The 11,919-nt window shown below is 39.7% G+C and overlaps 1 protein-coding gene across 1 annotated transcript in view; it reads left to right on the top strand.

Annotated features, from left to right (window-relative positions):
- Window positions 1-2,413: 2,413 nt before the first annotated feature.
- Window positions 2,414-11,919, top strand: part of LOC124606905 (putative sodium-coupled neutral amino acid transporter 10) — a 79,241-nt gene continuing 69,735 nt past the window's right edge. Inside the window, exons 1-3 of the mRNA XM_047139008.1 lie at window positions 2,414-2,547; window positions 2,630-2,747; window positions 4,389-4,562. Of these exons, the coding sequence (XP_046994964.1) occupies window positions 2,461-2,547; window positions 2,630-2,747; window positions 4,389-4,562 (379 nt within the window). The 5' untranslated portion in view covers window positions 2,414-2,460. The remainder of the gene's footprint in view (window positions 2,548-2,629; window positions 2,748-4,388; window positions 4,563-11,919) is intronic.

Here is an 11,919-nt window from a genome sequence, read left to right as displayed (position 1 = left end):
AATGATATCCTGGTCTTCACATCTCTTTCCTGTTTCAGTCTTCACAATACCCCATATGGCTTTCGGTTTGTTATAAGACTGTCTTATCAAGTTGTCATTACTTATAAATTTTGCCTTGGCAATCACTTTTCAATATAACCTCTTGTAATTCTTAACATTTTCTATGAACTGTGGATCTGTAGATGTATTCAATTTTTAATTTACTTTAGAGTTCCACAAGAAGTTTTGATTCCAGCTGTGATCCAAGCACTTGGCTTTTTATTGTGACGTGATTCTTGACAGCTTCTTTGGAATGAAAATTGAAGAAAAAGTGTTATTTGCATCATTCGTATTTGTTAGGGATAGCACTTCCCCCCAGGACTCACTAGTTAGGATATTTGTAAATTCTACACAGTTTTCAGAGGAAAATTTTCTTTTATACATGAAGTACACTTTTTTTCCTTGCAGCGGCACTGAAGGAATTATGAGGATAAGAACATTATGGTCTGATAATCCCAAATCAGTATTTGTTACTTCTACTTCTGTGGATCATACATTTGAAAATATATTACCGATAAGACTGTGTGTATTGTAGGTTATTCTTGTGGGTTTGTATATATGTGGAAACAGATTGAAACTACATAATAGATTTAGGAACTGGTTTTAGCCTACTTTCATTCATAAGATTTATGCTGAAATCCCCACAGACAACTACAGTGGCTCTTTTAAAATAAAGAATGTTAAGCAGTGTTTCTAATAGATCAATGAATAAGGCTGTATCCCCATTAGGTAGACTGTATATTGCTATGACTATGACTTTACCCTGTATGTCATACAACTGTATAGCTGCTGCTTCAAAATGATTTTCCACACTCAATGATTCAGCTTCACCCACTCTTTTGTACCGGATACTTGATTTGATGAAGATACATACACATCCATTTTTGGCATTTTTTCTACAATACTGACTTGCTAATATATATGGATGAATGTTAATGATACTTAGTTCAAAACTTCTGCACCAATGCTCCATGATGTACATGCAATCAATGTTTGCACCGTTCATTGCTACCTCACATTCTAGTGATTTATTTCTAAGGCATTGAATATTCAGGCTTAAAATCTGCAAGTGACTAGGGTCAGAACTGGTTACAGTGTTTTTACTACCATGGTGGATGGCTTACCAAGCTAACAAATAGTTTTCTCGAGCCTTTTACTGAATCTACCAGTAATCTAATCTGCATATACAGCAGATATTTCTCAGGTTTACGTCAAAAAGATTGTATAACAATTTGGTAGAAGTACACAGACCTAATGCGAAAACTACTGGTTGCTAAACGACAGCAAAATATATCTTCCGTCAATACAGTAACAACAGTACTTTAATCCAACTTTAAACCTTCAAAAATTCTAAATCATCTCTGGTCACAGCAAAGTTTTTTTTTTAAAAAAAAAATTGTGTCCCTGTTACATTTTGGCATACGCAAATATTCTGATTTGATGTGAATTTAATTAGTCCCAGAAATTCCGTTGTGTGTTGTTACATATGAATTTGGTACAAGTGAAAATTACAATTTGTATAAATATTGCAATACGCATAACACGGGGGGGGAGTGCAAATTACGTCCGTATAATCAAATAAATCGGCTAATAACTAGTTGATTCAAGAAAACATTTACTGATCAATATTCTACAAAGCGAATAAGCGACAATATATACACGTTCGGTATATTACCTGAACTGTTGGTGTGTTTCCATTGTCAAGAGTGATGTACACATAACCTGTAGATACATTGAATTTTCGCCGAATTTTATTGACTCAAATCATAAATAAAAAAATACGCGCAATAACAACGTAGTTGTCATTACTGACAGGATTTGTAAGTTAATATGTACGATAATGATAATATAAACCGTTTCACACCTACCGATTAAAGCTTAATTGTGCAAATGACTGCAACTCCCGGACGTACTCACGGCAGCCAACACTGTAGACACAATACGCACCAAATTCAAGCCACTCATCGGTTGAAACAAAATACGAATGGTAACTTGTTGCAGACAACCTAATGAAATTGTCATGGCAACGGACGGGGTTAACGCGAGACGGGGTGGCGTGGAGCTCGGTTTAAGAGTAGTAAGATGCCACTTAAAGTATATTTGTTTATGCATTTGTTGGTACTCCGACCACAACACAACGAAATGACAGAGTAGCAGAACGTGTTGTGACCTTCTTCGTATTGTATTGCTTGCAATTTGTGATGTGGCAACGTTTTTGTATACTTTTTTCCCAGTGCATTATGTGAAACCATAAGTGAGGCCGGTTGGTCATTGTAACTGTGATATTGCAAATAGAAGTTTGAATGAGAACTGTACACATAACCCCCAAGCTGTCAAAAATCTTGCTTGTGCGCATCTACGAGGAAGTTTATTGTTAAAGTTGTATTAAGTAGTTGTGGGGTTCTCAAAAAGATATTAAAAATGACTTCCAGTATGGGCATAACGATGACGCTAGCCAACAGTATTATTGGCGTTAGTGTCTTAGCAATGCCTTTCTGTTTCAAACAGGTGAGATATTTAATCAGTTTGTGGAAAACTATTACCGCCCAAAATGAAGAATGAAATAAAATGGCAATTCTTTTCCTTGCAGTGCGGAATAATTTTGTCAATAGTTATGCTTCTGCTAAGTAGTATGCTGTCACGTTACGCTTGTCACTACCTCCTTAAAGCAGCAATAATGGCCAGGAGGAGGAACTTCGAATTTTTAGGTAAGTAGGCCTATATGTTCCACGCATACCTTAAATTAATATATCGTGTTGATTGCTAGTTGACTGCTAGTTTCGTGTCTCCTAAGTGAAACACAATAAACATAATGGTCTCATCATAGACTAGATTGTAAACTGTAATCTTCATCCCTTTCTGTGACAGCGTTTATTCCTCAAGTCATTCCGTGTAAGCTTATCCATATGCTTATTTAAGGTTCATGAAGCCTGAATTCATGCCTTCTAGAGCAGTGGATTACCCCTGTCAGCAATGGTGGATGCCCCAGTGCTGTTCTGACTTGTACCATTATCTGATTGAACACCAAGCAATTTCTTTTTGTTAGGAGCTGTCAGTGATACTGTTTGTTTTGTCTTTACTACAAGCCATAGATAAATTGAAAAATTGTTTCTCATGCAAAATGGAGGAGATAACTGGTGATATTGTAAGCCCCATCCCAGAAATGACATACTGTTTATCAAAAATTACGAGTTGGGTTATTTGTTGATAAAGAGAGCTTACATCCGTTATGGGTAATAATGCCTAACAAAGTATCATGTGCCATAGACAAACAGGATTATGCTTAAAACCCCAGAATAAAACATTGGTCTAAATTATTAGAAGACTGAAATGAAAGAAAGCGTGTCAGCTAAATTTGATTATTCCAGGTTCATTGTACAAAAAACAATTTTACTTTTTCCGAAAAATGTCACACACTTTGTTTTTAAAACGACGTCTTTGTCTTCCACATCAGTTTACTCCATTACTGGTATTATGCAAATGTGTCAGTGTAGCTGCTATTTCAGATTAATTGATATGAAATTTGTCATGGTCACAATGTTCTATGCTCAACAACCTGCTTCAATATCATTTGCTACATGTATTTCAACAAAATCTTAAAATAATTCCAATAAAATCTCTCTCCTTTATGCAGTTGCAATACTTTACACTTCACAATATATTAGTAGGGCATTAATCTTCACCAAAATGGAAATATTGTGTGACACTTACTACTCTAGTGATACGAGTATCACATACTTAACACGATATGCACAGTGCTGACTCTCCTCTTACAATGCTAATATGTGCTGAACTCCAAAGCTTTTGTTGTCATTCCACAAAACATCAATGTCCAAGACTCGCATCAGCTGAGCAGCTGCCATTGGAGAAAGAAAAGGTACATCAGCCTGCTACAGTTAAGTGTGAGTGTATGTGGTGTGCTTACAGTGTGATGGGACACATCCAGTAAGAAGTAAATTACCATGCAGACATCTGCTGTGTGATCCTATGTGGCACCTCTATATCTGTTTGATTGTTTCATCAGTTATTACTCTTTATACATATGACAAACTCATGAACGTCTTCTTTCAAGTATACTTTTTAGGTCATGTACAAATTAAATCAGCTTACTTTTGCACTGTCTTTTTTTTAATAACCCCGCATATAAATGAACCAGAGTGAATATGATACGTTATATGTTCTATTATCTGAGTTACTTTAATTTTTGCTTGGGGGATAAAAGTCAGTGGTAGCTATGGTTTTATCAGTAAATAATAAACTAGTTTTACATATGTTATGACATTATGTTTCTGCGCTATTTTTTCTACGTCGCCAAAATATATCTGTTCTTTGACATTGACTTTTTTCAGCCTTCCACGCATATGGACCCACAGGAAAATTTTTGGTTGAGCTCTGCATTATAGGTTTTCTGATGGGCACATGTATTGCTTTCTTTGTGGTGGTTGGTGACTTGGGACCTGCAATTGTTGCAAAGACACTAGGAGTTGATGACTCATCCAGACTGAGATCCTCTGTTCTTGTTGGTAAGTAATCACACCTCAAAAGACAAGTTAACATTAATTACTTTGTGTCGTAGCATAGCTTACAGCCCACATATCCTGAACAATTCTGCATTATATACGAGAAAATTTCTTTTGTTTGTCTGTTCAGATGGCATAACTTTGCTTCAGTGTGATGATTTGCTTCACTTTACGCACTTAACAATTCTACATCTACATAGTTACTCCGCAAGCCCCATATGGTGTGTGGCAGAGGATACCCTGTACCGCTACTTGTCATTTCTTTCCTGTTCCACACACAAATAGAGCAGGAGAAAAATGACTGCCTGCATGCCTCTGTATGAGCCAAAATTTCTTGTTATTTTATCTTTGTGGTCTTTATGCGTGACGTATGTTTCTTGAAAACAACATCGCCTTCCCTCCAGGGATTCCCATTTGAATTCTCGAAACATCTCTGTTAATACTTAGATGTCGTTTGAACCTATCAGTAACAAATCTAGCAGCCTGCCTCTGCATTGCTTTGATGTCTTCCTTCAGTCCCACTGGGTCCATTATGGACTGAGCTTTGAGAACTAAAACTGTTTCCTCACAAGCTGCTGCAAATAATTGCTGACACATGCTACTAGAAACACCTATGTTAAAGATGCTTCCCACCTAGTGGTGGTTGTGGTTGTGGTTGTGATTCAACCATAAAAATGTATAGGTTGTCATCATTTTTAAGACAGGTTTGATGGTGATCACCACACCAAACTAGAATGTACAGAAACTTCTAAAGAAACAGAGACTACTGCATAATAGGTGTAAAACAAAGTCCACAGCTATAGATAGAAAGATGCCGAATGAAACACATTTTGCTGTCAAGAGAGCGATGCGTGATGCATTCAATGACTACTGTAGCACAATGTTGTCAAGTGACCTTTCACAGAACCCAAAGAAACTCTGGTCTTATATAAAGACTGTTAGCGGCACCAAAATTAGTTTCCAGTCCCTAATGAATGAGACAGAAACTGAAACTGAAGGTAGCAGTGGAAAAGATGAAATGTTTAACTCTGTTTCAATGTTCCTTTACGAAGGAAAAGGCAGGAGAATTGCCACAATTTAATCCCCATACTGCTGAAAAGATGAATGAAGTACGTGTTAGTGTCAGCGGTGTTGAGAAACAGCTGAAATCATTAAAACTGAACAAAGTTCCAGGACCCAATGTAATCTCTGTCAGATTCTTTACTGAATTTGCAGCTGAGTTAGCCCCTCTTCTAACTATAATCTATCGTAGATCCCTCAAACAAAAACCATGCCCAGTTCTTGGAAAAAGGCACAGGTCACACCTGTCTACAAGAAGGTGTGTGTGTGTGTGTGTGTGTGTGTGTGTGTGTGTGTGTCCTGCTGTAGCCCCCAGTGGTTGTAGCCCCCAGTGGTTCACAAGCCCACAGCAGGACCCCCCCCCCCCCCCCCCTCCACATACCGAACCCAGTGTTATTGTGCGGTTCGGCCCCCAGTGAACCGCCGGGGGAATGTCTCATACAGACGAATGGAATCCCAAATGTTTGTGTGGTAGAGTAATAATGGTGTACGCATACATGGAGACAGTGTTTGCGTGGCAATCGCCGACATAGTGTAGCTGAGGTGGAATAAGGGGAACCAGGCTGCATTCGCCAAGGTAGATGGAAAACCGCCTTAAAAACCATCCACAGGCTGGCCGGCACACCGGGCCTCGAACCTAATCCACCGGGCAGATTCATGCCGGGAACCTGCATGCTTTCCCACTCAGGAAGCGGCATGTTAGACCGTGTGGCTAGCTGGGCAGGCTTGCAAGTAGGGTAGTAGAAGTGATCCACAAAACATTGATTTGCTGTAGAGTCTTAGAGCATATTATGAGCTCAAACATAATTAGGTATCTTGAACAGAATGACCTTCTCAATGCCAACCAGCTGGGATTTCGAAAACATTGATCATATGAAAGCAAACTCGCAGTTTTCTCACATGACATACTGAAAGCTTTGGATCAATGTAATCAGATAGATGCTGTATTCTTGATTTCCGAAAAGCATTTAAAACAGTACCACACCTATACACATTGTCAAAAGTATGATCATATGAGATATCAAGTGAAATTTGTGACTAGATTGAGGACTTTTTGGCAGGGAGGACACAACATGTTATCTGGAATGGAGAATCATCATCAGATGTAGAAGTAACTTCGGGTGTCCCCCAGGCAAGTGTGTTGGGACCCTTGCTGTTCATTTTGTATGTTAATGACCTTGCAGACAATGCATGGTGCGTGATGCAGTTATTATATATAATGAAGTAATATCTGGAAGAAGCCACATAAATATTCAGTCAGATCTTGATAAGATTTCAGAGTGGTGTAAAGATTGGCAACTTGCTTTAAATGTTCAGAAATATAACATTTTGCACTTCACAAAACAAAAAAACCCTAGTGTCCGATGACTGTAATATCAGTGAGTCACTGTTGAAATCGTCCAATTCATACAAATGCATGGGTGTAACACTTTGTAGGGATATGAAATGGAATGATCACGTAAGTTCAGTTGTGAGTGAAGCAGGTGGTAGACTTCAGTTTATTGGTAGAATACAGGGGGATTGCAGTCAATATACAAAGGAGATTCGTACAAATCACGCATTCAACTGGTTCTAGAATATTATTCGAGTGTGTGGGGTCCATATCAGATAGGACTAACAGGGGATATTGAATATGTAAAAAGAAGGGCGGCACGAATGGTCACAGACTGGTTTAATCCATGGGAGTGTGTCACAGAGATACTGGAGGAATTGAACTGGAAGACTCTTTAAGGCAGACATAAACTATCCCAAGAAAGTTTTAAGAACTGGCTTTAAATGATTACTGTAGGAATACATACAACCTCCTTCGTATTGCTCACAAAGCGATCTTGAAGATAAGATAAGAATAATTACTGCACACACACACACACACACACACACACACACACACAGGCATTCAATCAATCATTTTTCCTGTGCTCCCTATGTGAATGGAACAGGAAGAAATCCTAGTAACTGGTACAATGGGCTGTATCTTCTGCCATGCCCCTCATGGTGGTTTGCAGAGTATAGGTGTAGATGTTTCCTAATACATGAGTATGTACAACATGTTTTAAAGTCTTTGCATGAAACATAAAGGAGTGATAGATCATGTCATAGGGAACATGACAAAATATGTGCTGACGATTCCTAGTGAAACTGAGCAGCCCCTGACACAAAGAGATTTCACCAAACTGGCACTAACCAGGTGTGCTGTATACTACCTACTCCAGTAAACTGATTGAGTTGTTTTCAGCAAGAGCACCATAAGAATGAATGGCTCTTAAGTGGAGAAATATGATTTAGAATTGAAACAGGAACTTTAATTTTGGTCACTGCAGCCCCTTTCATGCAGAGCTCTCTCTCTCTCTCTCTCTCTCTCTCTCTCTCTCTCTCTCACACACACACACACACACACACACACACACACACACATTCTTTCTTCAAAATGCCATTCATTTCATTCAATGGATCTCCAAATTTGTTGCCGTCTCTGACAGAATTATTTTTTCTCCATGAACTTGAATTTGTTTTTGAAATTTATTCTTTAATCCCTTTACTGCTTTCTCATTGTATATGTTAGGTGACATGGGTTTGGGCTACAACTCTATCACTCCATACTCAAGCACTACCACTTTTTCACGTCCTTTGACTCGTACAAATACAGTTTGATTTTTGTACAAATTGTAAATAATCTTTTGCTGCCTGTATTTTATCCTTGGTAGTATTGTAACCCAAAGAGTGTATTCCAGTTAGCAGTGCCAAAATCTTTAACATAATCTACAAATGCTATAATTGTGGATTTAACTTTTTCTCTGCCTATATTTCAATGTAAGTGATATTGCTTCATATACTCTTACATTTCCCTGGAGCTGAGGCTGATCTTCCCTCGTTTTTCCTCTGTAGGTAATTCAGTTTACCATTTTACACCCATGAATTACTAAACTAAAGGTTTGTTAATATACCTGCTGTACCTGCCTTTTTTGGTATTGGGGTTACGACATTCTTCTTGTAATTGGAGGATATTTTGCGTTTCATTTCACATATAGCTTGCATACTGGGTGGAAGAGTTTTGCAGTGTTTGATTGTCCAAAGGATCATAATAATTCTGAAGGAATAATGTCTCCTCCAGGTTCAACTTACACCATTTATTGTTTTGTGAAATTCTCCCATGCGTTTCATTTTCTCTTTCCATAATGTTATCATAAAGTGTCTTTCCTCTGTTTATCTGTCCTCCATGCTTCAGCCTTATCTTGCTTGCTTTGTACTGGCTGCGCTAAATCTGGAACATGACTTCCATTGAGTCAAGCTTACCTCCTGCTCTGCAGAATGGTGCACTTGATGTATCAAATCTTATAGGAAATTCCAGCATATTGCTGGATCCAGAAGTGGAATGATTATAACACAGCAAACCTTGAAAACTATGATAAACTGTGATTGGGACTGTATCAGCACTCCATTTGAGATTATGCACCTCCTTTATAAGCACCAGCTTTGATTCTGTAAGTAGTGGTAATGCAGAGCAGTTTCCTCCATTCGAAGTGTCTAGTAGGTGGCTGAGTGTTGTGACTCGCCGATCTTTCAAAGTGCCGCCGCGCAGTTACGCGCGTCCTCTACATGCGGCGCTGTCTGCCAGCCACGCAGCAGCAGCGCCACCTAAGCAGCCAGCCAGCCAGCGGCCGCTAGACTTGGACTCAGTTATGATTTGACTGTTAAAGTGTACACTCTGTTTACTTGATCTGTGACTTTCATGTATTGCGTCTTCCTTGAAATATATTTGTTCAACTTGAAGTTATAACACTGAGACTGACAGACAGGCTGACACTAGTTTCTTGAATTCTGCAAAGCCTTTGACTCAGTTTCTCATTGTCAATTAGTTAACACAACCATTTAAATTTGTGAAGACAGGTGAGCTGACTGTCTTTAGGGAGGAAAAGGTGTCAACTAGGAGTTCGACATGTAGTCACATTGAAACAATTCGACCTGCAGTCATATTTAAACAACATGGATTGTGGTCTGCAGGTGTTCTTTTACAGAATAATAATGCATGGCTGCATATGGCTGGTGCAACACTTTCAGACCTGGTGTTTGAGGGTCATATATACCCACCATACACACTTTATCTTTACCTTGAGCTGTTTCCAAATGTTTGGAACACTCTGAGAAACATTGGGTGATCAACATGTTGCCATGTTTTTCACCGAGAAAGTGCATTACATTTGTAAATTAAATGACATGTTCCGCATCGTAGCCAGAGGTCAGAGTTGTGGTTCATGAAACTCACAAATAATTATGGTATGCTATTGTAATCCAAGTCACTAGGAAACTATTTCTGGGAGATAACTGTAGATTACCTACAGCTTGTCACTTTGTGAATTCTAGAGTGTTTGTAGTATCTTCATCATGCCTCGAAGCAGCCTTGATGATGGTGAGATGACTCGAGGCAAGCGGTTGTTGAAAAGATGCAAGAAGACGAATTAGCAAGAAAACAAACCAGAAACAGAGTCCTGAAATGATACTACGAGGGCGGTTCAGAAAGTAACCTCCGATTGGTCACAGTGCGGGTTGTGGGGGGAGTAGCGATGCCATCTGTGCGTTCACGCACTCAACAGGTCAGTCGGCATCAAGCCGTGGTCGAGTGAACGTCGTACCTGCGCTAGTTTAGTTTTTGTGGCAGTTTGAAATGTGTGCTGCAATAGAAAACCCCGCCAAATGTGAAGTGCGTGCTGTCATAAGTTTTTTTACAGCCAAAGGATATTCTGCAGCGGCTATTCATCGTGAGCTTTGTGCCGTGTACGGACCAAGAGTTATGAGTGAAGGAGTTGTCCGTGAATGGGTACGTTTATTTAAAAGTGGACGAGAAAACGTTCATGATGAAGAGAGGAGTGGTAGACCATCATTGGTGACTGACGAACTCGTTCAGAAAGTTGATGCAAAAGTTCGTGAAAATCGACGTTTCTCAATGTCGGAGTTGTCTACTGGTTTTCCACAGATTTCTAAGACTCTCTTGTACGAGATAGTGACAGCATGATTGGGTTACCGTAAGTTCTGTGCACGATGGGTGCCCAAAATTCTTACCGACCACCACAAAACTCAAAGAATGGCCTCTGCATTAGACTTTGTCACGTTATGAGGACTAAGGAGAACCATTGTTAAACAGAATCGTGACCGGTGGCGAAACCTGGATTAAGTACGTGAACCCTGAGACAAAAGAACAATCAAAGATGTGGGCACATTCAAATTCGCCTACCAAACCAAGAAAAGCCTCGCAAGATTTTTCTGCCAGAAAACTGATGGCAACGGTGTTTTGGGATGCCAAAGGGGTGTTGTTGGTTGAATTCATGGAACATGGTACGACCATTAATCAAGACGTGTACTGTGAAACAATAAAAAGTTACGACGGGCTATACAGAACAAACGCCGTGGTATGCTGACTTCCGGTATCGTTTTTTTTGCACGATAACGCCCGTCCTCACTCTGCTCGCAGAACAACGGCCCTTCTTGAGTCCTTCAAGTGGGACGTTATCAACCATCCACCTTACAGCCCAGACCTCTTCATGCATTTGAAGAAATGGCTCGGGTCACAGCGGTTTGATGACGACGAAGAGCTCAAAGATGCGGTCACAGGCTGGCTCCAGGCACAAGCGGGTGATTTTTATGCAGAAGGAATTTCAAAGCTTGTGAAGAGATACGATAAGTGCCTCAATCGCTATGGAGACTATGTAGAAAAATAGTGCAAAGATGTAGTTGTAAGATGTATATATTAAAATATTTTTATTTAACTTGTTGTATTTTTTTAAATCAACTGGAGGTTACTTTCTGAACGGCCCTCGTACCAAACTAACAGCAGTGACTAATTTTACTATATGTTCTTAAAATCTACAGTTTATTTATTGAAAATGCTAGACATAATGTTTCGTCAAGTAGTTATCCATGTTGTTGATGGAAGCTTATTTGGGCATTAATGTGTTAGTTAGTTAGTTACGAATTATTTAAGAATAAAGGAGGCTTTCGGAATGAACTTCCTGTTTTCAAACTTGTAGGAAAAGCACGCGCACACACACACACACACACACACACACACACAAACACACATACACACGTGTAGCGCGCGCGCGCGCGCGCGCACACACACACACACACACACACACACACACACACACACACACGTGTCTCCCTACATTGTGCTCAGTCAACTGCCAGCTCTTTCCTGGCCCACAGTGAGTCTAGTGGGGTGCAGGCTGGGGTGGGGCGATGGATGGAGAGAGGCAGGAGGCAAGGAAGGGGTAGGGGGGGGGGGGAGTGTCTAGCAGCTCCAGGG

Source organism: Schistocerca americana, chromosome 3 (genome assembly GCF_021461395.2).
Source record: "Schistocerca americana isolate TAMUIC-IGC-003095 chromosome 3, iqSchAmer2.1, whole genome shotgun sequence".
Taxonomy (NCBI): domain Eukaryota; kingdom Metazoa; phylum Arthropoda; class Insecta; order Orthoptera; family Acrididae; genus Schistocerca; species Schistocerca americana.
Note: the sequence above shows the minus strand (reverse complement) of the source record. Positions and strands in the feature narration are given on the sequence as shown.